The sequence below is a fragment of the Bos indicus genome, chromosome 2 (genome assembly GCF_029378745.1).
Source record: "Bos indicus isolate NIAB-ARS_2022 breed Sahiwal x Tharparkar chromosome 2, NIAB-ARS_B.indTharparkar_mat_pri_1.0, whole genome shotgun sequence".
Taxonomy (NCBI): domain Eukaryota; kingdom Metazoa; phylum Chordata; class Mammalia; order Artiodactyla; family Bovidae; genus Bos; species Bos indicus.
In genome coordinates, this window is record NC_091761.1 from 89,013,171 (window position 1) to 89,039,757 (window position 26,587).

The 26,587-nt window shown below is 37.5% G+C and overlaps 2 protein-coding genes across 4 annotated transcripts in view; both read left to right on the forward strand.

Annotated features, from left to right (window-relative positions):
- The window catches only part of SGO2 (shugoshin 2), a 31,871-nt gene extending 8,185 nt beyond the window's left edge, over window positions 1–23,686 (forward strand). For 2 of the 3 annotated variants that reach the window (XM_070800158.1, XM_070800154.1), the window contains exons 2-9: window positions 143–277; window positions 2,498–2,673; window positions 3,686–3,763; window positions 4,762–4,847; window positions 8,260–8,486; window positions 9,739–12,888; window positions 15,061–15,211; window positions 18,797–23,686. In XM_070800158.1, the coding sequence (XP_070656259.1) occupies window positions 145–277; window positions 2,498–2,673; window positions 3,686–3,763; window positions 4,762–4,847; window positions 8,260–8,486; window positions 9,739–12,888; window positions 15,061–15,211; window positions 18,797–18,812 (4,017 nt within the window). In that variant the 5' untranslated portion in view covers window positions 143–144 and the 3' untranslated portion in view covers window positions 18,813–23,686. Of the gene's footprint in view, window positions 1–142; window positions 278–2,497; window positions 2,674–3,685; window positions 3,764–4,761; window positions 4,848–4,968; window positions 5,087–8,259; window positions 8,487–9,738; window positions 12,889–15,060; window positions 15,212–18,796 lie in introns of those variants that run through there. The other variant, XM_070800161.1, reaches the window with a different exon arrangement.
- Window positions 23,486–26,587, forward strand: part of AOX1 (aldehyde oxidase 1) — a 71,859-nt gene continuing 68,757 nt past the window's right edge. The window contains exon 1 of the mRNA XM_070800168.1: window positions 23,486–23,681. Within this exon, the coding sequence (XP_070656269.1) occupies window positions 23,637–23,681 (45 nt within the window). The 5' untranslated portion in view covers window positions 23,486–23,636. The remainder of the gene's footprint in view (window positions 23,682–26,587) is intronic.

Sequence of the window (26,587 nt, forward strand, 5' to 3'; positions counted from 1 at the left end):
GACTTCACTTTCACTTTCACTTTATGTACAAAGCATATTATTTAAGTCATAATTTACTTCTTAGAGTGTATTTATCAGTTGCTCTTTTTCCCTTTATTAATTAATACTATAATTTTCTGCTTTCTTTCTTTTTTTACTTGAGTGATGGAGTACCCAGCAATGGAAACCAGTTCACTTTTTACCTCAGGAATTAAGAAACATGTGAAAGACAGAAGAATTTCAAAGACTACTAAGTTAAATGTTTCTCTTGCTTCAAAAATAAAAACAAAAATAATAAGTAAGTGTCATTTGTCTTAAAGTATGCTCATATTTTTAATTTTTTCTGGAGAATTGATATAGTATTTGGTACTTTATCAAATATAGAAAATGACTATTGTATTAAATGATACCTTCTCTATTCAATCCTTCCTGTCTCTTTCAACTCCTTTTATTTGGGGGTGCTTATGATGATTTACTATCAGTCATGACAGCTGAATTTTCAGCAGTGAGGCTGGGGGATGGGTGGCCCAAGGCAGTTACCTCCTACACTGCAAAGAAAATACCAAAGTGACAGTTCTGAAAAAGAACTTGAGAAAAGTGATGGATTGTCCTGATATGTTGTAGCATTTGGATGCTGGGTAATCTAGGGGTGGCTGGACTATATAGTGTGCTATAGTGGGTGATTTTATATAACCAAAGCTCATCATGAGGGCACTGAGCACTTTGGAGATGGGGTTTCATGGATTCTGGAGCTAAGATGTTGGAAGGCAAAAAAAGAAGGTGAGGAAGGTTCCCCCAGATAAATTTGCATTACTTCAGAAAATTATCTCAATGATTCATCTTCATTTTAGCCTAATTGGGGGAGGATTCCTGCTGCTGTAGCACATGTAGGAGGTAATTGTGCCTTGTGAAATAGCCAAGCCTCCTGAGTATCTTTAACTCATAGTTTTGATCCTTCCAAGGTCTCTAGGACCATCCTTTGTATCAACCCACTTTCTGTACTGGCAGTTTCCTGTTCTCTTTGACAGGACCACTGCACACCCACTGTTATGAAGGAATACACTGAGTTTGAGGAATGTAACAGCAAAATGTTATTATCCTTTAGCTTCTACAAGTCCTGAACTGGTTCTAGTCTTATCGCCCTTTGATATGTCAAAGGTGGTTGTCATTAGTGAGATATGTTATTGAATGAAAGTGAAAGTGAAGTTGCTCAGTCATGTCCTAACGGTAGCCTACCAGGCTCTGCCGTCCACGGGATTTTCCAGGCAAGAATACTGGAGTGGGGTGCCATTTCCTTCTCCAGGGGACCTTCCCAACCCAGGGATCAAACCCGGGTCTCCTGCATTGCAGACAGATGCTTTACTGTGTGAGAATAGTGGCATGTAAATCAAAATTGTGAAAATATAATTATGCTTTAGGTGTACTAAGGGAACACTATGTGTAAGGTGAGCTTTACTAAGGAATTCACAATTAAATTTCTTTGCTAAAAACAGGAAAGCATTCTAAATTAAATTATATTTACATAGCGCTTGTAAAGAGAAGGGATCAGTACAGGTTGCAATAGATGCATAGAAATAAGAGGGTATTTGGGGTGGAGCTAGAAGGTCCCACAGGATTTAGATAATCTGTCCAACATTACAGTAAGTATGCTCCCTTTCACTAGAGGTTTTGAAAAATGGACTTTGGGAGCGTTAGTGTGTTCAGTTCTGGAGCCATAGAAACTGACTCTAAAATTTTCACAGATAGGCCTAATTTCACAGATCCCCTAATTTCTCTGGGACATCTTTAGTTACAGCTTCTCTGTCCTACCTCCTCGTCAAAGACAGGAAGGAAGGTAGAGGAACAAGTAACAAGATTTAGTTTTTGTGACTGATCTAATTATCTGGAATGCTGGAATACTGTGTCTATGGGCTTCCCTGGTAACTCAGCTGGTAAAGAATCCGCCTGCAATGCAGGAGACCCCGGTTCAATTCCTGGGTTGGGAAGTTCCCCTGGAGATGGGATAGACTACCCACTCCAGGAGTCTTGGGCTTCCCTGGTGGCTCAGTCAGTAAAGGATCTGTCTGCAATGTGGGAGACCTGGGTTCGATATATGGGTTGGGAAGATTCCCTACAGAAGGGCATAGCCACCTACTCCAGTATTCTTTCCTGGAGAATCCTCATGGACAGAGGAGCCTGGTGAGCTACAGTCCATGGGGTCAAAAAGAGTCGGACACAACTGCACAGCTAAGCACAGCACACACAGCACTGTGTCTGTACTAGAGTCCTCTTACTCCTGACTCTATTCACAAACATTCTGCATTTCTCTCAACTTTTATTCATCTTGTATCTAGCTTTTATTTCTTCAGTTCCAAACTCTGGGTACATTTATTTTCAAAACTGCATCTGTGTTGTCATTCTCTGTACCTTCAGCTAAAATTTACAAAGTGAAATCAGTTTTGTTCAAAATAGTTTCATTAAGAAATATGAAAATGCATTAAGATGTTCAGTATTAACTCTTACAATTTTTTTTTTACAGACAATTCTTCTATTTTCAAAATTTCTTTAAAGCATAACAACAGGGCATTAGCTTTGGCTCTTAGTAGAGAGAGAGAGAATTCTCGCAGAATTACAACTGAAAAGATGCTGTTGCAAAAAGAAGTGGATAAACTGAATTTTGAGAACACGTTTCTTCGTCTAAAGCTAAATAATTTGGTATGGAAACTATATTGTGTTTGAATTCTGAAACTGTATTATTATAGAAGCTCCAAAAATGTGTTTTTAATCTGTAATTAGTGTAAAAAAATTATTGAAAGATTGTGCTATGTTAATGGACAAATTGTTAATGGGTAATGAAATAGGTGTCTTGAATCTACATTCTGAATGTGTACTTGCTGCTCTGCAAACTAGTGTAATACCTTGATCAACATTTGATTGCTTATCATAAGCAAAACTTGATACATTAATATATTTTAAGAAGATTGGATCAATGCAATATATAAAGTAATTATCCTTCAGTTAAAAATAAGTAAATTTTTAAAAATTAAAAAAAGGAAAAAGAAAAATACTGGCATGTTTTCTCCAGTGAATTGAAAGGAGGGAAGTTCTCTTGAGTGTGTTCCCTCAATGGCAACTTTCCACTGGCTACAAGCCAAGTATCAGTAGAATGAAGATTGTAGTCATTGTTTTTTCTTCCGAATTCCAACTCTGTCCACAGATAGGGCAGTAAGAGCCAGTGCTCAACTAGGTTACAACTGTAACTCTTAACTCCATAGTGAGTAGAAATTAATGGAAAATGGAAAGATGACTTACTATGCTTATTGGAGTTGAAATTCCTATGACTGACAGCCTGTGGTCACTTGCCACATGATATATTATGAGAAGATTGAAAAATGTAAGAAGGGACTTCCCTGGTGGTCCATTGGTTAAGACGCCACACTTCCAATGCAGGGGGTGTGAGTTCAATCCCTGGTCAGAAAATTAAGATCCCACATTCCATGTAGTATGCCCAAAAAAAAGGAAACTTTATAGTTGATAGCTCAAAAGCATTCAAAATATATGTGTGTGTCTGTATGTATGTGTCTGTGTCTATTTGAACTATACAGTGTAACACCTTTTTAGCTCAATGTGATCTCAGTATTTTTTAAGTCTTTTCAACTGATGGTATTCATAAAAATAAAGTAAACTCAAAATTTTAAGTAATTAAAAAAGTCTTTCCTTATTTCAGAATAAGAAGCTTATAGAAATAGAAGCACTCATGAACAATAACTTGATAACTGCAATTGAAATGAGTGCTCTTTCTGAGGTAAGTAGAATTTATGCTAAATAGTGTAATATTTTTTAACATTACTGAAGATAATTGAGATTAGTTACATAGCATCAAGGTAGGTTCATATCTTAAACTTTGTACAAAGGAATGTAGATAATGCTAATTTTAATTGGCTAACAGCAGACTGTTATTTGATATAATTGGTTATTAAAATTCTTGTGTAAAAATTAACTATTGATTAAAAGTAACACAAGACTAGACAGCTCAGTGGAACACAGGATTAAACAAACTCAAAAACATAAAAGATATTAGTAGAAAAGTAGTATTTCTAATTAGAGAAGAATTGGTATTATTTTAGAAGATAGACACAATTGAAAAACTCTTAGGGAAAAAAGTAGAGGTAGATCCTAGAGCCCCATGTCGTTCAAGGATTAACTGAATATGTAGAAATATTGTGTATGCATGGGTATACACGTGTATATTTATTCATAGGCATAGAATAAAGTTTGGGAGGTTATATACCAAAATATTAGTAGTGATTATCTTTGTATGGCATGATTAAGGATGAACTGTGTTCAATGTTCAGAGAAGGCAATGGCACCCCATTCCAGTACTCTTGCCTGGAAAATCCCATGGGCGGAGGAGCCTGGTAGGCTGCAGTCCATGGGGTCGCGAAGAGTCAGACACGACTGAGCGACTTCACTTTCATTTTTCACTTTCATGCATTGGAGAAGGAAATGGCAACCCACTCCAGTGTTCTTGCCTGGAGAATCCCAGGGATGGGGGGGCCTGGTGGGCTGCCGTCTGTGGGGTTGCACAGAGTTGGACACGACTGAAGTGACTTAGCAGCAGCAGCAGCAGCAGTGTTTAATGTTATCATCTTATTATTCTCGTTAAACTATTGAAGGCTGAACACAAGAATTGTTCCATTACTATTAATATCCTTGTATAATTTGGTACTTTAATGACAAACATGGTTTAATGAGATTAGAAATTTCATTCATTTTCATTTTCTTTGTTCTTTTCAAAAATAGTTCCATCAGAGTCCCTTTCTACTGCCAAGTAGCAAGAAGAAACGGGTTAGTAAACAGTGCAAATTGACACGTCTTCCATTTGCAAGGTAATTGTTTCACAACTTGTTTAAATATTGACTTGCACACTTCTGCCTGAATTGGACTTTGAGTAGTTTTTATTTGGTCTGCTTCCTTGAAACAGAAAAACATTTAAAAATAAATAATGACATACTCATCAATATTGTACCAGTGAAAGACATTGAAGATATCATCTAATAGAATTCAGTTTTAAACTTTGAAATAATGTTCAGCTTTCCTGTAGTTTCTGGAGAAGACAGTGGCACAGGTACACCTTGAGTTACATGGGTTTGAATTCAGTGTTTGAGAGTACTTAGATTTTCATGTAACAGTCATTGTCTGTATGTGTCATACGATGTTCAGGTTGCCTGTTAAGGCAGAAATGAGATGGTCTGTGGTATCTTGCTACAGTAGGTTGTATTTGGTCATCTATGGAACCCTGCTATTCTTCAGTTTCTTCTTTTCCTCCAGGTCACCACTGGCCTCATGTTTTTTGTTGGATATATCTGATAACTATTTCTACCTTTACTATCTTGCATACTACTCAGACTTAACTATCATCATTACTATTCACCTGATCAAAATTCCCATTTCTTGAATAATTTGATTATAATCTTAGTATCCTTGCCTGGAGAATTCCATGGACAGAGGAGCCTAGAGGGGCTACAGTCCATGGGATCACAGAGTTGGATACGACTGAGTGACAAACACTTTCACTTTTCACTATCTTAGTAAATACCCTATTTCAAACCTATCACTTTTAAAGACAGTTATTGAGGTCCAGAGAGTTTAAATGACTCAGTGAGTTAATAGCATTGATCAGAAGGGTCTTGTCTCTTTTAAACAGTGCTCTTCTGTTACATAAATTACAGGTTTAATGTATTTATTCAAGTGTACAAGTAAATGCACCTATGTATTGAAGTGGTATCTGTACCATAGTAAAAAAAAAAAAAATGCTTATATCGTATCATTTTCTATTCATTCCAGTTTGTGCCATTGTTCTCTCTGTTTTGTACTGGTGCCACACTGCACCTGTACATTTTAATTAATTTAGTTTTTAAATGGTTTTTATTGTCTTGTAGGTACGCAGTTCTTTTTCAAGAAAATCTTGACTGTTATTATACTTGCATTATTTCACATAAATTTATGAATTAAGTGTTAACTTTCCCTCCAGAAAATTTTTATTTTTTTTTAAGTAAGCTTTTGTTTGAAGTATAATATATATTTTTAAAAAGTGCAAAAATCTTCAGAGAATGGTGAGTGTTCACAGTGAATACTATGGTATAACCAATACTCAGACCAAGAAACAGAATATTGCCAATACCTCAGATATCCCTGTGCCCCTTGCCAATCACTACTCACTACCCACCCAAGGATAAATATTATACTGACTTTTTACATTGTAGATAATTAATTTTGCCTAGCTTTGAATTTCATATAATGAAATCATACAGGATGTATGATTTTTGTCTCCGACTTCTTTAGCTTAGCATTGTGTTTGTGAGATTCATCCATATTGTCCTATATAGTTGTAGATCAGTCTTTCTTATTGCTGTGTAGTGTGCCACTGCATGATTTTTCCATAATGTTTTCATCCTTCTGGTTCTTTTTTATTGCTGTTAGTTTTGGTCTCTTATAAGTAATTCTGCTGTGTTTCTGCCTTTTCATTAATATATGTATATATTTTTTAGGTATATATTTAGAATTGCTGGGTTTTTATATATTTGGCTTTGGAATGATCTGTTAAACAGTTTTCTATAGGGATTATACCAATTTTATTTCTAGCAGCAATATATGAAAATTTTTATTGTTACGTGTCTCCAACAACACTTGTTATTGTCCATCTTTTTCATTTTAGTCATGTGGGGAGTGTTATAGGTATTACACTGAAGTTTTAATTTCCCTGATAATTAATGAAGTTAAGCATCTGTTTATATGTTTATTTTCTTTCTATCAGGTTATCTTTTTTTTTTTTAATATAGGTTTGTAATCTTTCTATACACCATATGTAAATCCTTTCTGCATTTCAAATGTTTTTTACCCTGTGGCTTGCCTCCTTACTCTCTTAATGATATCTTTGGATGAATCCAATTTATATATGTATATCTATTTGCACAAAATTTGGGACTCCCCTCTCCACTTGTCCTGTTATTTTTCTCATCACACACACTTTACAGCAGTTGTAGTTGTCCTGAATTCTGACCTTGAACTAATACTAACAAAACTAGATTTTAACTTGTAGAAAATGTGGCACTGACTGAGGTTTGTAAAGAGTGGGAAGCTTGTTCTTTTTCCAAGTGCCAACCTCTTCTGTATCTAGTTGCTTTTTATAGACTCTCCAGTGACTTTGGGTAGTTTTTTAAATTTCTTCTAGAATTTATAGCTTTTATGTTTGATAAGGTTGATTCAATAGTAACTATTTGGCCATTACGTGAAGCAGAACCTCTCCTCTGTTTATTTTTACTAACTTGTTTCTTTAAGTGATATAGACATTTCCTCCTAATGGTTATTCTATTAATAGTTGCCTTTAAATATTTAACAAATATTTTCTATTTATTTTATCATCATCAGTAATTTTTAAATATCTATAATTTGGCATATAAGGCAAAATCTTTATCGTTGGAGTCTATTACTCTTTATTCTTTGAATTCGAAACAGTCATTTTGTCTAATTGGGGCTTCCCAGGTGGTGCTAGTGGTAAAGAACCTGCTGGTCAAGGCTGGAGACATAAGAGACACAGGTTTGATCCCTGCATCTGGAGGAGGGCATGGCAACCCACCCCAGGATTTTTGCCTGGAGAATGCTGTGGACAGAGAAACCTGGCAAGCTACAGTGCATAGGATTGCAAAGAGTCAGACGCAACTGAAGGGACGTAGCATGCATACACGCACACACTCTTTATTCTTTGAATTCGAAACATTTTGTCTAATTATTTCTGTAGCTTTCTGTATTTTTCCCTCCATAGATTTAATTACTCTAGGAATATGGCTTTAGTTTACATGGATACCTTTTGGAAACAGCAAATTTTACAGCACACAAAACTTTACACATGATTGTATAGGAAGAGTTCAGGGTTTTCCATAGAATTAATTACAGGAAAATTATAAATATTATACATGAATATTTGTAAGTATGTTTGAACTTTATTCATTTCATTAGTATTATTATCCTAATAGCTCAACCAGGGATTATATCATTTATCTCCTTTTGGAACCACTGGAGAAAAGAGGATAAGAAGCATTCCTGTTTTATTCCAAGTTCTGTTCTATTAGAAACTACCTGTTTCCTTCCTATAATTGCCTTCATTGAATGCAATATGGTACCAGGGTGGGTTTGTGGTTGGCTCTTAAATAAGTGGAATGTAGAAACAACTATCCATGTAATTTTCTAAATAATTCTTATAAAATACAAAATTACCCATTCATTCTTACTTGCCCTTAGGGTTCCATTAACTTCAAATGATGATGATGATGAAGATAAAGAGAAAATACAGTGTGATGACATCACCATATCAAAGACATCACCTGATAGTCCCTCTTTGGTATCAGCAAAACCAGTATCAACTCAGAATAATTTGAGATTGCTATTTGTTAAAGAAAATGATCAGAATGTTTGTAGTGTAAATGATTCAGAACATGTTTCTTCTATTGTTGATACACTTCCCAAAGGTGAGATATTTTTAAAGTTCATCTTGAGTATCAGTATTAAATAGTTGCTGCTGCTGCTGCTAAGTCGCTTCAGTTGTGTCCAACTCTGCAACCCCATAGACGGCAGCTCACCAGTCTCCCTCCGTCCCTGGGATTCTCCAGGCAAGAACACTGGAGTGGGTTGCCATTTCCTTCTTCAATGCATGAAAGTGAAAAGTGAAAGTGAAGTAGCTCAGTCATGTCTGACTCTTAGCGACCGCATGGACTGCACCCCACCAGGCTCCTCCATCCATGGGATTTTCCAGACAAGAGTACTGGAGTGGGTTGTCATTGCCTTCTCCGATTAAATAGTTAACATTCATGAGATTTTCTTCTTGAGGGCCATCATGTATAAACAGTCAATAAGTTAGATTTCTTATGTTACAGATTTACTAATGTATACCATTTAAAATTTCTGGTGAAAAACTTAATTTAAAAGTAAATGCTGACAAATGTGAGGTCCACAGTGGCTAATACTATTACTTTGGAAACAGTATTTAGAAATGAGCTGCCCTAAAGAGCTTTTTGTGGTATCTTAGCTTATGAATTAAAAGTATGTTATTTAGTTACATCCTTTCCTTTTCATAGATATGAAAATTGAGACTTTAGATAGGTGTAGTGACTTTTTCAAGATCATAACCAGTACTGGTAAACCAAAAACTTGAGCCTGGGTAATGGTTGAGCAAGAAAAAATGGTGACACATATTTTTATGGTTTGTAAAATAATAATCCTGTGATGTAGTCTGGGTTATATATTTGACAAAGAATTTCAGATTGGCATATTGAACCATAACTATATTGAATTTGGAGTTTGAATTATTTTCCATTCTAAAAATGTATCTGAATGTGTGTATATAATTTTATAAATTTTAGCTGCTTGCTAATAACATTTTGACAATAAGCCTTATTAGAGTTATCACTATTATTTGGGTTCATTTGCTGGCCTCCTCCCACTTAGAAACTTACATTAATGTTCATGGTTTTACTGCTGGCTATTCTCCACTCTACACTTGAGGCCAAGGCAGAGTGAATTCCCAGTACATATTTTCTGTAGATAGAAATGTAAAACCTGACTTATGCTTACTCCAGTCGGTTCTACTTTATTTTTTATCAGCATAGATTCTTCATAATGTAAATTATGTAAACAGAATGCATTGTTAGAAATCCTTTCTCTGAAAGTAATAAATTACTTGTTACTACTTATTTCTGAATTTTGTTTCTCTTTATTTTACAGAAAACCATTCCCACTCAGACCAAAGTTCTAGGAGCTCTCTAACAAGTGAGAAGAAAAATGCCCAGGCGATCAGCCACAAAAAAGAGAAGTCATCTCCTAGTAATGTGACTAAAAGGAAAAAACGTGTTTCATCTTGGGAGTCAGATAACCCTGCAGACACTCCCTGTGTAACAGATTTAGATCAACAACAGGTTTCAAGTCCAATATTAAATTGGAATAATGAAATAAAAGATTACACTAATGAAACAAATACAATGCAGAGAAACATATTGTGCCTTCCTGCCTCATCTGAGTCTGCAAGTGAACCTCCTACAAAAGGCATGAATCCACTTCAGGGTAATGACTTTCAGTTGCAGAAAACTGTGTATGATGATGACATGGATTTAACTGCTAGTGAAGTCAGCAAAATTATTACAGTTTCAACAGGCACTAAGAAGAAAAGAAAGAAAAATCCAGATGATTGTGGAATGAAAACTTTCAGAAAAGTGAAAGATCCAAGCTCTGAAAAAAAGAGAGAAAGATCAAAGAGACAATTTAAAAATTGTTCAGGTGCGAATATTGAGGAAAAAATTGAAAGTGGACCAGAAGATAGATCTGTTGACCTAGATGGTGAAGGGGATTCAAGAGATCCAAATTTTATCTTCAGTACTGAACAGTTGACTCAGTTGAACACGTGGAAGAAAATAACCCTTCCTAATGGCCTTGATCAGGGTGACAAACAAAGTATGCAGTGTAACCAAAAGAAGAAAAGAATTCATGTAACAGATGAGCAAGAGGAAACATATTCTTTCTCCCAAAGTTCAGATAAATTCCCACAGGATAGTAAATTTGATTTGTGTCCGAGTTCTCTAACTTGTAAGAAGAGTAAAGCTTCTAGACAGACATTTGTGATTCATACGTTAGAAAAAGATAACTTATTCCCAAACCAAAAGGTTCAAGAAACCACCTCTGAAAACCTAGGTGTCACAAATGAATTTCAAACAGCTTATCTTTCCAACAAAGGTAATCCAAAGTTATGTGATGATGAGACCCAAAATATGTTTGATTTGAAAAAGCATGTCACTGATACACAACCCACTCAGCAAAATGAATCAAAAATAAATAAAGTTTGGCAGAAAATAAATCGGAAAACAGAAATAATTTCTAAAATGAACCAAATACTTGGGGATAATACTAAAGATGTGCAAGGCCCAGAAAAAGGTAACTTTTCCTTCCAAACCCAAGAGGATAAAGAAACCATCTCTAGAAACCTAGATGTTTCAAATGAGTTTCAGAAATCTGTTCTTTCCACTGTCAATAATGGAAACCTGTGTGATTGTGAAACCCAGAATGTGTTGGGTTTGCAAAAGCAGATCACCTACGCATACCCTGTGCAGCAAAATGAATCAAGAATTAATAAGACTCTTAGGCAGAAAGTAAATCGGAAGACAGAAATAATTTCCACAGTGAATCATTTAGATAACCCAAGTGAGTATTGCCCAGAAAAGGGTAAAGAAATCATCCCTGAAAATCCACTGGATACACATGAGTTTCAGACACCCACTCTTTCTTCCAAAGACAGTAGAGACCTATATGATTATGACACTCAGAATGTTTTGGGGCTGAAAATGAATGTTCATGATATACAACCTGCTTGTCAGAATGAATCAAAAATAGATAAGCTTAGGCACAAGGTATGTCGGAAGACAAAAATCATTTCTGAAGTCAACCAAATATATATGAGTGATGACAAAGGCAGGCATGACCCAGAAAAAGGTAACTTACTTTCTCTAATCCAAAAAGATAAGGAAATCATCCCTGAAAACCTGGAAGACACAAATGAGTTTCAGATAGTTGACCCTTCCCCCGGAGTTAATAGGAACCTATGTGATTATGAGACTCAAAACCTTTTAGGGGTGAAAAAGTGTGTTACTGATACTGGGAAGCAAAAGGAATCAAAAATAAATAAGAGACCCAGGCAGAAAGTAAGTCGGAAGACAGAAATAATTTTGGAAATAAACAGAAAAAATGAGTTTAACAATAAAGGTATATGTGACCCAGAAAAAGGTGACTTCTCCCTAACCCCAAATAATGAAGAAACCATTGCTGAAAACCTAAAAGTCACACATGAATTTCAGACAATTTATCTTTCCACCAAAGATGATGGACATTTATATGATTATAAGACCCAGAATATGTTGGATTTGACAAAGCATGTCACTGATAAGCAACCTACTCGGCAGAATGAATCAAAAATAAATAAGAACCTTAAGCAGAAGCAGAAAGTAAATCGGAAGACAGAAATAATTTCTGAAATGTGCCAGATATATGAGGATAATGATAAAGATGTGCATGGCCAAGAAAGCTACACAAAAAATCTTGATTTTAAAATAAATAAACAAAGACCTGAAGGCCAAGCTGTTAGTGGATACTGTATGGAAATCAACAGTGATGAGAAAGAAAATTGTGATGAAATTTCAAATCCTTATAAACCAATTAAAAAGCATGGGAAAGAATCAGACAAGGCAAAGAACATTTTGGCAAAAAGTGACAACATGCCTGTTTTGCAGTTGACAGGTTCTTCACAGATGTCTGTCTTAGATCTAGGTTTAAAACATATTACTGATGAGGCAGATTCTGACACTGGAAACCACATGGAACCACATAGGAGTCCGAAGCTAAGCACTAAAACTCTGAATAGAAAGAGAAAGAGCCACTTTGTGGAGGTGACGAAGGAAGGAGAGTGCCAGGTCAAAAAAGTAAATAAGATGACATCCAAATCAAAGAAAAGGAAGACGTTCGAAGACCCTTCTCTGGATAGTCATGAACTAGTGGAGATGATGTCCGACACCATTCAGGAAGTGCCAGTTGAACCTGAGTACACTGTTAAGGGAAAAAAGTTGGAAAATGTGGAAACTGTCAAAATTAAACCAGACTTTTATACAAAAATGTTGATACCTTTATCTCAAATGTATTCACCTGGCAGACAAGATTCCTCCCGTAACAGTGTTCTTGAGGGTTCAGTACCTTTGAGTATTTCTTCTAATAAAAATCTGAAAGAAAATTTTGCCCCAGAGAGCTCACCCATCTTTCAAGTAAGTGATGAGGTACATGAGAAGATGAAAGACATGAAATTTAAAGTCGACCAAAGACCACAAAGATCAGAAATAGGTAGGTCCATACCCAGAGTGATGAAGTTTTAAAATTATATATATATTCATTTAGCCAGTAAAGCATTTCCTATTATAACTGATTTTTATAGAATTTTAAAATAATGTATAACTATGTAGCCTGATCTATAGAAGCAATATGGAGGAATTTAAAGAACGCTTAATACTTTAAGAAGGTAACAATGAGAGTAGCTTGGACATTCATGTATTTGGCCTTTAGCACAAAGTTGTCTGATGATGACATTGGGCAGATGATTTCCATTTTCATATTTTTGAAGGAAATTGAGTGTTTTAAATGTGGCAACAGAGGATAAGATGGTTAGACACCATCATCAACTCAATGGATATATATATATATATATATATATATATATATATACACCTGCTATATGTTAGTCAATCAGTCGTGTCCAACCCCATGGACTATAGCGCACCAGCCTCCTCTGTCCATGGAATTCTCCAGGCAGGAATATTGGAGTGGGTGGCCATTTCCTTCTGCAGGGGATCTTCCCAACCCAGAGATCAAACCCCAGTCTCCTGCATTGCAGGCAGATTCTTTACCATCTTAGCCAGTTGAGCAAACTCCAGGAGATAATGGAGGACTGAGGAGCCTGGTGTGCTGCAGTCCATGGGGTCATAAAGAATTGGACACGACTTAGCAACTGAACAACAACAATAATGAACTGCCCTAGTTTGATCTTACCAAAGACAGTTGCAAATTTCTTAAGGACGGGACTGTCTCCAACAGCATACATTTAGTATTATCAAAACATTATTCTAGGGACTTTACTGGTGGTCTGGTGGTTAAGATTCCACTGCAGGGTGCACAGGTTTCATCTCCAGTCAGGGACCTATCTTGCATGGCACTGGGTAAAGCCAAAAAAAAAAAAAAATTTAGGTGTTTTAGAGGATTAAAAATTAAGAATACCAGCTCCCTTTCCTCATCCATGTATGGAAAAGTACAGTGTTTAAACATGGCAAATGCTTTAATAAAAGCACACATATGAAGGGATGTAATGATGGGGAATAGTTTTGGCTAGAGAAACCTGTAGAGGCGTCATCAAATACATAGCACTTTAGGACCTAAAAGGATAGATAGGATTTTTAGGTTTAGTGTTTCTTATTTTCTCCAGTTATTAAAATAATGCTCATTGCAGAAAATTGAAAGTAGAGAATCAGAAAATAGGACGAAAAACCATCACCCAGAAGAACTGCAGTCAACATTTTGCCATATGCGTGCAGACTTGAATCTATGCATTTTAAAATATATATTTGAAATCACACTATATATAACATTACTTACCTCACTTTTTCCTCTTAAAATTTTTGTTGTTACTAAGGACTTCTTGATAGCTCATTTTGTAAAGAATCTGCCTGCAAATCAGGAGACCCTAGTTTGATTTCTGGGTTCGGAAATTCTGGAGAAGGGATAGGCTAGCCACTCCAGTATTCTTGGTCTTCCTTCATGGCTCAGCTGGTAAATAATCTGCCCGCAAGGCGGGAGACCTGGGTTCCATCCCTGGGTTGGGAAGATACCCTGGAGAAGGGAAAGGCTACCCACTCCAGTATTCTGGCCTGGAGAATTCCATGGGGTCACAAAGAGTTGGACATGACTGAGCAACTTTCACTTTGACTTTTCTTATTGGAAATGTTGCTATATTGGACAATTCCCATATCAATTAAATTTTTCTACCAGAAGTGTAACATTTCAATAGATGTATGTAGAACACTAGGATTTTTATGGATAAGACTGTTCCAGGTGAAAGGAATACTGATGCAAAAGAAGTGCAAAGGTCTCGAGTTGCAGGACATTGTAGAGATTGGTAAGCTGTCTTTCACCTGTTTCTCATGTTGCCTTTCATAGTGTGAGCAGTCATTAACATCAAATTGAATCATAAAGAATTTCTATCAGCCTAAATGATTTTAGTATAAAAATATTACAGGCTACTACTTTGATAGTTTGTTTTAGATGGTAAGTCTCTTCCTCTCATTATTGTTAGGAAAAAAAACTGATTTACAGATAATTTCAGTGCTACTTTAATAAAATTCAAAGTTATAACTTGATTAAATTGAAACATTTGATACCAATCATTTATAAACCAGTAAATATCCTATATATATTTCAATATCTCTATACTATTAAAAATATTTTTGAAAACAATACTCTTTTCAGGTGTTAGAATGCTACAAGACTTAACAAATACCAGTTTTGTTTCAAATACCGCTGCTAAATTTGAAAACAAGGTAGAAGACCTATCTTCAGAGCTGCCAAGCCGAAGAAGAAGGTGTACTCCTCTCTCTTTAAAGGAGCCAAGTCTCAAAGGGTGAGTATTTCAATGACGTAAAAATGATTTCAGTGTGGTGCTATAAAATACATGCTTTTAAAAGGATTCCTGCCTGTATTTGAACAGTTTTGAGTATGAATGTCATATATTATTGCTGACATGTAATATGATGTGGTATGATGTGTGTAAGATTTGAAGAAATGCCTTCTTTTAACAGGCTTAAACATTTTTTGTTGCCTACAATTTGCAAACTCCTCGTTAATTGTTACCTCTCTTTATTTTCTACCTTGTCTTTAGAAGAATTCAGAGTGGTTTGTATGTCCTTTAGTCTCAAAGTGTAACAGCCCTCTCTTTTTTTTAAACCTCAAATATATCCTCAAAGAGAGGGAAAAGTCTCCCCCCCCCCCATTTATCTATCCCTCAGCTTTGAGAATTACCAATATTTTGCCATATTTACTTTTACCATCTGTTTTCTGTTGTAGTGTCTTTAAAGCATATCCCTAATATTGAGGCATTTAATTCCTAAAACACTTCTGTGTGTGTGTGTGTGTATATGTGTGTGTGTGTGTGTGTGTGTGTGTGTGTGTGTGTGTGTGTGTGTGTATATATATATCTAGAAAACAAGAACTTAATAAAACTGGACAACAGTAATCACAACTAGAAAAATTATCAATAATTCTTCATTGTCATCTAATAGCAAATCCCTATTCCCATTTCCTTGATTATCTCAAAAATGTCCAAATGCCTTTTACAAACATTTAATTCAAAAATCCTATTTTTTCCAGGGATAAATAGCTATTTCAGAGAACCTGATCATATTTGGGATGGTATTTTTAAAAGGATAGAGATATCCTCAAATTTTCTCTTTGCATTGTCTCAGTATTTGCTTCTTTATAAATAAAATTAAAGACATTGATTGTTTTAACATGTATTTTTAAAAAATAACCAGCAGATGTCAGTAGTGTAAGAGTGTGCAAGAGAAGCCAGTCAAAAATGAAGGACCAAGGGCTTTTCTAAAAAACAGCTTTTTTGAGCTACAGTTCACATACCATATATTTCATCCATTTAAAGTGTACATTTCAGTGGTTTTTCAGTAGATTCACAGACATGTACACCATCACCACAGTCAATTTAAAAACACTTCTTCATTTCAGAAAGAAACCCCATGCCCTTTAGCTGTCATTGCTGTATCCCTCAGCCCTAGACAACCAACTGATCACCTAATTCCTGTGTCTACAGATGTCCTCTTCAGCCATTTCATATGAATGAAATCATATAATATGTGGTCTTTGTGACTGGCCTCTTTCACTGAGCATAATGTTTTCAAGATTCATTCCTGATGAACATGTATGAGTAGTATTTCATTCCTTTCTGTGACTGGATAAAATATTCTATTGAAAATACACCACATTTTACTTATCCATTTGTCTGTTGATGGTAATTTACTTGTTTCCACTTTTTGGCTATTATAAATAATGCTGCTGCAAACATTTGTGAGCTTTTGTGTGTATATGTTTTCATTTCTCTTGGGTATATGCCTAGTTGTGGAATTGCTAAGTCATATGCCGTGTGTGTGCACACTTATATTGTCATGTCCAGCTCTTTGTGACTCTTTGGACTGTAGTCCACCAGGCTCCTCTGTCCATGGATTCTTCAGGCAACAATACTGGAGTGGCTTGCCATTTTCTTTCTCCAGGGGATCTTCCCAACCCAGGGATCGAACCTGCATCTCCTGTGTCTCCTGCATTGGAGGCAGATTCTTTTACTCACTGAGCCATCATGTTTGTTTGAAGAATTGCTAGATGGTTTTCCAAAGCTGCCGAGAAGTATTACTTCTTTCATTCCTACTACCCTATTCCCATTACTCCTACTTTCTACCCTATTTTTATTACCTCCTGTGGATAACCAGTTCCTTTTGTTTCTAGGTTATGTATTTCTTGTGCACAAATAAGCAAATATGCATATATCCTCCTTTTTCTTGCATAAAGGTAGTAAGTATACCTAGCTGCTTTGGGGAGCTTTGCTTCTTATCAATTCATTCTAGAAATCACTCCATATCAATTTGGAGAGATTTTTCTCATTCCTGTTTACAGCTAGGTAATAGTTAATAAGTTCTTTTAAAAGAGCTACCTATTCTAAACTAAATATAATAAAATGCTCTTATGAATTAGTGTTCTATTTTAATTTAGATCTACTGGGCATGCAGATTATCTGGCAATCAGTTTTGTTGGTAAATTTTTAAAAAGCAAATAACACAATGTACATAAGGATAAATACTAAGAATAATAATCCAGTTGCCGCTTTTTCTTTTTGGACTGGGAATGGCATGCAGCAGGTATATCATAGCTTTTGATAGGCCCCCAGTCAGAATAAATCCTGATGAAGACTGCTTACAATATGTTACGGAATGGTCATCATAGGCATTGAGGATGGGAGCAGTTATCAGGAAAGTAATACAAATATCTTTTAAAGTTTTTATCTCTTAAGTCCCAAAGAACTGAACATAACAAAGGGGATATTTTTAATAGTAAAAGCCCTAATCCACAAAGAATATATAAATAGTTATGATATTATATACCAAATAGCATAACAAATACTTTCATGAAGCAAAAACTATAGGAGATACATAAAGACAGATAGGAATACATGAATAAATTTTTATATACTATTCAATATAAAGCAAATAAAGTGGGCAGAAAATTAGTAAGGAGATGGAGATCTAAACAACATAATTAGTAGGGTAAATCTTACAGTTTACATATCAAAGTCCACACTCTGAGAAGAGAGAATACATACTCCTCTTAAGTGTTCATGGCCCAATTACAAAAGCATATCCAACACCATGCTATGAAAAACATAAACCCACCAAGTAAGGTGTATTCCAGGAATGCAAAGTTGGTTTAATATTAGAAAACTTATCATCGTATACCATGTTAATAAGTCTAAGAAAATAAAGCATATGATTTTTTTCATAGATACTGAAAAAGGCTTTGACAAAATTCAGTAGTCACTCATGATTAAAATACGCAATAGACATTGAAGGATACTTTCATAAAATGATGAATTGTACTTGCATACCCTAATCAGCCAGTATCTTGTTTAATGGGGAGACAATAGAGGTATTTACACTTAAGAACAAGTCAAGAATGTCCACTATTCCTGCTAGTAATTCAACAAGGGATTGATGAACTCAATTCAAAATAGTGGTCAGTTCTTGGGAGATGAGAGAGCTGTGATTTTGTCTCCCAAAGAGGAGAACAGTGGGAAGGAGCACACCAGAGGCTTGTGAGATGTGGTAAGAGTTTATTTCTTAACCTGGATGTTGGTGTATCAGCATTTGTAGTTTTAAATTGTACATTTTCATATATTATATGTATGCTAAAGTTCATAATTAAAAGGAAATATATGGTAAAACATGTAATGTTTAAAACCTGGATTGATTAATTTCTCTTAAACCTCATCTGTAATTCCCCCTGTCATAGAATATTTTAAATATGTGACACAGCTTGTGGTTTGAGGAATCTGCATTTTATTTTTATGATGCAGCAATTTTCCTTTCCATACTTTGCAGCAAAAACATTAGCTTTAGGTGGTTGTTAATCTTCCTTTTTTTCTACTTTGCAGGAAGATGAGAAGATGAGGTGAATTTATACATTCTGGTTTTCCTGAATTCTCAAACCATAGCAGTTCAAAACAGGGATCTAACTAGGATCAAGAAGATGAAAAGCATGATGAAAAGTTCTGGGTTTTTTTTTTTTTTTTCATCTCCTGCTTTTCTGTGGGGTGTTTATTTTTATGTATAGATAATATGCATTAAATAGCTATTTTGTAATATTAAGGACTTTAAGTTATTTTGGTCATCTTATAACTTATTTTCCTGCTCATTTAATCTCCTTTCAACCAAACAATCTTTAACTAAACAATAGCTATTAACCTTTTAACCGAATAAAATGTATTATAAATACTTTTGCACTGATTATCTTGTTATACACCAAACTACCTTGTTTTGTTTTATTTTGTTTTTAAAACCATTCAGTAAATGTGAACACCTATAAGATTTTAAAAGTCACCTTCTGCCCTGGCCAGTTTTCTCTCACTCTTCATTCTTCAGCTTTCAAAATTACTTGTTTACTGTCACCTGCTGCACCATTATATGTAATCTGATGACTTGAGTAGGTTTATCTCTCAGGTGCTTTTGAATTTGGTTTTTGTAACTTTAAAGATCACTTATTATTCCAGTATTAAAACGTAGTAAATCCTATTCGTATCTGAGATTAACAAACATAGCTTACTGTATTGAAGTGATTAATAAAAATCTCTTCTGCCTAGATGGAAAAGCTTTCTTATATCCAGCAACTAAATATCCAGCAACTAAAAGAATGAGCCCAAGAAATCTACATTTTGTTTAACAAACACCTCAGATAATGCTGGGGCAGACTGTCCTAGGACCAAACTTTGAGAAACAGTTGTTAAGACCACAGAGTCCCATAGAACTTACTCATTTATCAACAGTGTGTGTTGAATGGAGGCTACATGCTTTATTAAAGGAACAATTTACACTAGTTTAGAGCGTGGCACCCTGATAGTTTTTCCTTTCCTGTGTTGTTATTACTTGAAGGCTTTGAATCTCGGTCATTATCTGGTATTTGGTTTCCTAGTGTTTCTATTTTTTCCTCCTTTCCATGAGGTTTGTCTTTTTGTTGTTGTTGTTCCCATGCAAATTAGTTTTCATTGTATCAGACTTACAATCTTTTATTGTTGGACCTCAGTCACATTAAGAAAGTTTTCCTGTTCCCAGATTAAGAGAGACATTTACCCATGGTTTCATTTTGTTTTGACATTTAAATTTCTGATTCATGTGGATTTTGTTTTATGGTGAGATATGAACCCAATTTTTGACCTTTTCCCAAAGGATTGCCCGTTAATTAAAAAGTCCATGTTTTCCACTACTGATTTGAAGTCCCACATTTTTCAATGTTGTATTTCCATATACACTTATTTCTCAATTTTCTGTTCCCTCTACTAGTTTCTGTCTTCTTATGCCCCTCTATCTTTGTCTTATAGGGACTTTAGGGGCCATTTCTTGATGTCTTGGCATTCTTTTTTCCTGGTAATACATATAAATGGAATCTTTGAGTCTCTTTTCTAATTGATTATCACTTGTATATATGAAGATTACTGATTTCTGTATGTTAATTACTAAACTTATTGTTTATACTATTTTCCAGATATATATTTATATATATATTTGAAAACCGGGCTATTTTTCCTCCTTTCTCTCCAATTCTTAGGCCTCTCACTGCTTTCTCTTATGTAACTGCATGGCTGCTACCTTATATTTAGTGTTAAATAGCAGTGAGAATGGTGGATATCATTGTCTTGTTGCTGATTTTCATAGGAATGCCTCTGGCTTTACTGCATAAGTAAGATGCTGTGAAATGAGCTGTTTGTGTATGCTTATAATCACATTAAAGTATTACCTATCAATTATTATTTTATTTGGTGCTTTTTTAATAAATTATGAATGAGTGTCAGATGACTTTTGGTGTGGATGGAGATGGTATTAGACTAGTGGTGTATAATATAGGAAGTAACTATGGGAAGCACCCACCATCTCTGGGGCTGAGGGAATATAAAGAAAAGAATGGAATTATTGAAACTTAAAGACTTGGAGGAAGAGTTCCAGGACTCTAGGGGGAAGGTGTTCAACAGATAACCTACCTTAGAAAAAATTAAATGTGTACCTTTTTTAGGGTATACTCTAAAAACTGTAAAGACATCTTAAACTTTTATTCAGTAATCTTATTGCTGTCATAATATTGATGTGGTTGTTTTGAAATAGATCAGATCTAAGGACAAGGTAAAGCAATTATGTCAACGTTTTAGAATCATGATTTTTGGCATAAGCAAAAAAGAGATACAATTATAAAACCCAAGAAGTGAAAAAAATTGAATCTGAATTTAATCAAAGGCTTTAGACCCATAGACAAGATACTGGAAGTCAGGATGGAAGAAGAAAGAACACCAGGGAGAAGCAACCAGCCATATTAAATACATCGTATTCGTTCCATAGGACAACTGACCTGGTTTCTTCTTCAGCATGTTCAGTTCAGTCGCTTAGTTGTATCCGATTTTTTGCGACCCCATGGACTGCAGCACACCAGGCTTCACTGTCCATCACCCACTCCTGGAGCTTGCTCAAACTCATGTCCATTCAATCGGTGATGCCATCCAACCATCTCATCCTCCATCGTTCCTTCTCCTCCTGCCTTCAATCTTTCCCAGCATCAGGGTCTTTTCCAGTGAGTCAGTTCTTCCCATCAGGGGGCCAAAGTATTGGAGTTTCAGCTTCAGCATCAGTCATTCCAATAAATATTTAAAACTAATTTCATTTAGGATGGACTGGTTGGATCTCCTTGCAGTCCAAGGGACTCTCAAGAGTCTTCTCCAACACCGAAGTTCAAAAGCATCGATTCTTTGGTGCTCAGCTTTCTTTATAGTCCAACTCTCATATCCATACATAAGACTACTGGAAAAAAAACTGTAGCTTTAACTAGAGGGACGTTTGTAGGCAAAGTAACGTCTCTGCTTTTTAATATGCTGTCTAGGTTGGTCATAGTGTTTCTTCCAAGGAGCAACCCATCTTTTAATTTCGTGGCTGCAGTCACCATCTGCAGTGATTTTGGAACCCAAGAAAATAACACGTTAATAGCATTAAAAAGGAGCAGTGGGTGAGGAGACTATTTTAGATTTAAAAATGTTAAAGAGACAACAAGGACATCAAATGGGAAAAGGCATTTTTTTAAAGACCCTGGTAAATTTAAAGATGTTAAAATATTCATTTTGTTATATGTTGGCATTTTGGCTTTTAAGAAAAAACATTTTAATGCATATTGGAGTATTTAGAGGTAAAATAATGTGTTTGAAATTGGGCTTTAAAATATTTCAGAAAAAATGTGGGAGTGTGGCAAAACGAATGTTTTCAAAGCTCAGTGAGTCAGGTGTATGGGGATGCTAGTTGTATTCTTTTATGTACAAAATTTTAGAAATTTTCACAATAAAATGTATATGTTTACATAAATGAGATAGCAAAATGTTCTAGGTATGTTAAAGAGAAGTCTGGGAAAGAGTTTGAATCCATTTGAATTTTTAAAAGGTGTTATAGTGCAGATTTCAAAAATGTAAAAATAGACCAGAAAGTTAAATTCTGTTGTGGACACGGGTGACTTGTATTTTTATGCATTTCAGTATTTTCCAAGTTTTACTTTAAAAAAAGTCTTCGAGATGGTTTACATCACTATTGACACTTACCAAATAAACGTTATGGTTATTTACTGGGGAAATTAAGAATAATGATAAAACTTTAAAAATAGTTTATATCAAGGTAGCTCTTGATATTAAAAAAAAAAAACCCGCAATAATTATATCTTAAAGTGTGAGAGAAAGTTATAAAACCCTCTGTTGTCCTTAAGTACCTCTCTTGCAAAGCGGTGTCGACTGTGATAGTTGCAGTTCAGTTCAGTCGCTCAGTCATGTCCGACTCTTTGCGACCCCATGAATCGCAGCACGCCAGGCCTCCCTGTCCATCACCAACTCCCGGAGTTCACTCAGACTCAACGTCCATCGAGTCAGTGATGCCATCCAGCCATCTCATCCTCTGTTGTCCCCTTCTCCTCCTGCCCCCAATCTCTCCCAGCATCAGAGTCTTTTCCAATGAGTCAACTCAGCATGAGGTGGCCAAAGTACTGGAGTTTCAGCTTTAGCATCATTCCTTCCAAAGAACACCCAGAACTGATCTCCTTTAGAATGGACTGGTTGGATCTGCTTGCAGTCCAAGGGACTCTCAAGAGTCTTCTCCAACACCACAGTTCAAAAGCATAAATTCTTTGGTGCTCAGCTTTCTTCACAGTCCAACTCTCACATCCATACATGACCACAGGAAAAACCATAGCCTTGACTAGACGGACCTCTGTTGGCAAAATAATGTCTCTGCTTTTCAATATGCTATCTAGGTTGGTATCAACTATTAAAAGTACAGACTGCGGCAGGCATGGTGGGAGCGGAGATACAAAAAAACTCCTACTGTTCCCGGACTTCAAATCTAGCTGGAAAGCCATTAAAATGTACTAACATACGACGACGACTGAAGCGACGTCACAGGACCTGCAGTACCCGCTAAGAGGCGGGGGAAGGCAGCACAGAAGCCTGGCGCCTTGGGGGAGGAATTCAGGACCGCGTCCAAAGATCCCAGCCAATGGTCTCAGCGCGGAGGGAGCCGGGCGATGACGTTCTGGGATCCGCGGAGAGTTTTCCTCGCAGGGCGCTCCCGGAACTTTGCATCTAAAGTGGGACTTGAGCCCTCGAGAGTGGTTGCACTTTAGGCTCCTTCGACCCCTTCTGCGTGTCGGGGCCCCGGTGCCGGCGACTCCTCCTGGGGACCTTCGGACCCTCGGACCCCACCACCATGGAAGGGGGCGCCGAGCTGCTCTTCTACGTGAACGGCCGCAAGGTGAGCGCGCTGCCCATCCTGTCCCGCCGGGTCTCCCGGTGCTGGGGCGCCGGGCCCTGGGCTGCACGCGGGTTTGCCTGCGCGTCCCACCTGCACCGTAGGAGCAGGGAAGAGAAGCGTTTTCTAGGTCTGCCTGGATCTTTGGGCCCCCGCCTTCCTGATGTTCCTTTCCCCTCTCCTTCCTAGACGGAGGGCTGATTCCCAAGCCCACCACACCCCATCAACAGGAAGAGAAATGATTGTTCTTATTCAGCAGAGTCAGTACTCCCGAATCTTCCCCTTGTCAAACCCATCAGCAGACGGGAACGTCTTTCGTTAGGCCTCGGCTCTTGGGTGCGTTTGGGTGAGCGGAGAGCAGTCTGGAGTCAGGACAGGGCCGCAGAGACGGATTCACCAAGACTTATTCCCATCGTCTCCAAAGTTACAGCACCTGGAAGCGCTGAGCCCATTTCCGGCTCTGGGGACTCCAGGGTCCTCTCGGAAGCCAAGCTCGCTCCGTAGATCCCCTGGGGCAATTCCAGCCGTTGCCCGAGGTTTGGAGGCAGCAAAGCCCCCAGAGAATCCTTTAAAACACGCCCACGCAGGAAGCCACAGACCGCTTACTCTTCATGTTGTCCCAGCACTTTGCAAGGGGGATACCTCAGCAAGAAGGTCAAAGTGAAGTGAAGTGAAAGAGGCTCAGTCGTGTCCGACTCTTTGCGACCCCATGGACTATACAGTCCATGGAATTCTCCAGGCCAGAATACTGGAGTGGTAGCCTTTCCCTTCTCCAGGGGATCTTCCCAACCCAGGAATTGAACCGGGGTCTCCTGCAGGTGGATTCTTTACCAACAGAGCTCTCAGGGAAGCCCAAGAAGGTGAAAAGGCTTCCTTAAAAGCAAACAATGGGGCAAGGGCTGTGTTACCCGGCCTTCAGAGCCCTAGTGATCCCTGTATCTGAGTCAGGGAGAGCCTGACTTTCCCTGACTGGCCCTGAGACTCACCAGGAAACTAAGGAAAGTCAAATATCACGGCCTCTCACTTGTGAGGCCTCTTCTAAAGCCCTGAGCTTAATTTCGAATTTGGATTTTGTATCATTTTTCTTAAAGAGGATCCCCCCCCCCCAAAAAAAGGATTTCCCCAAATCATGTAAATTCTAGGTCCTGTATAAAACTTTCCTCTGTACCTGTTGCCTGAGTTTCACACTGGATAAGATGAGTTTGTTTTTCCTGAACTTTGCTGAAGGCGGGCCATTAGGATCCCCTCACAGGACTGCTGTGAGATGAACCATGATAAGGATTGGGGTGGGGGGTGAGTTTGAAGTGGTCTTATGGTATCATTTTTTCTTCTTTTGCATAACCAAATGGTGCAGTAGACACAACTGTGGCCTTTTTATTTGGGCAAACAAGGATTCAATTCCAGCTCTAACTCCTAGGGAGACAATATAACCTACCCTCAGTTCCTCTGATAAAAGGAGACAGTACTACTTACTTCACAAAGAATGGTAGTGAGTTTTTAATCCACTGATTTAAGGGCCTGCTCTAGGCCAGTATGGCCTTCCCAGGTGGCTCAGTGGTAAAGACTCCGCCTGCTAATGCAGGAGATGGGGATTCAGTTCCTGGGGAGGGGGAGATCCCCTGGAGGAGGAGATGGCAACCCACTCCAGTATTCTTGCCTGGGAAATCCCATGGACAGAGGAGCCTGGCAGGCTCCAGTCCCTAGGGTCGCAAAGAGTCAGACATGACTGAGCGACTGAGCATGTACATGCATGTGCGAGTGCTCAGTGTCCTCAGGGGACTCAACCGAGCTCAGAAATGACCACGTCCCTTTGGGGAGGCAGACAACAAGCATATAAATAAATGGAAATGTATCATGTCAGGCAGTGATAAATGCCAGGATGCAAAACAAAGCATAGTGAGGGGACAGAAAATGGATGCGAGCTAGTGCTTCAGGCAGGATGGATGTTTAAGACCAGATGAGAGTCTGACATTTGGGTGGTCACCAGTATGAAGTAAGGAGCAGGCATCTGAGGGAAAGGCACTCTACACCAAGGAAATAAGTTATATTGTCTCCCTAGGAGTTAGAGCTGGAATTGAATCCTTGTTTGTCCAAAGAAAAAGGTGCAAAAATCCTCAGAGACAAGGCTTTCTTCATGTTCAGGGGACAGCAAGGAGACTAGAGGGCCTGGAGATGTGGCCAGGGGCCAGATGACTAGGGCTTTTTAGGTGATGGTAAGGGTTTTGGTTAAAGGAGGAAATAGGTGTTTGAGTCTAGCTTCTTCTCCCCCTCCTCCCTCCCCTGCTCCCAAACAAACTGTAGTGGAATTTTTAACATAACAGCTAATAATAGTTTGTATTCTATTGATTTTTAAAAACAAATGAGCTGGTTCTTATCTGTGGGCTTGTTTCATCTATGGCCAAACATCCTATGATCGTTTGGAATGTGCATATTAGAAATACTGATTTTGTTTTTGCAGTTGCCCTGTTAAATTATGTCACCCTTTCTCTTTCCTGCCCCTCCCTTCCAAATTCTGTTAGGTATGTGCTTCAATCCTGGCAAGCAAACCTGATTGCCTCATGGATAGAATTAGAAAGTCCCTGAATCAGAGAGTGAGGGGATGTTGATAAAAGAGGAAAAAGCCACCAGGAACAGGGGTCATGAAGTCAAACATAACCTCTGGGATTAGAGTCTTGCCCTTGAAAAGAAGCTTTGAAGCCAGTTAGGAGACTGATGTGACTGCCCTCTGCTCTGTGCTTTTTGTAGTATCCCCCCAAGTCACTGGGTTTCCCTGGGCTCAGAAGGTAAAGAATCTGCCTGCAACGCGGGAGACCCAGGTTTGTTCTCTGGGTCGGAAAGATCTCCTGGAGAAAGGAATGGCAACCCACTCCAGTATTCTTTCTTGGAGAATTCCATGGACAGAGGAGCCT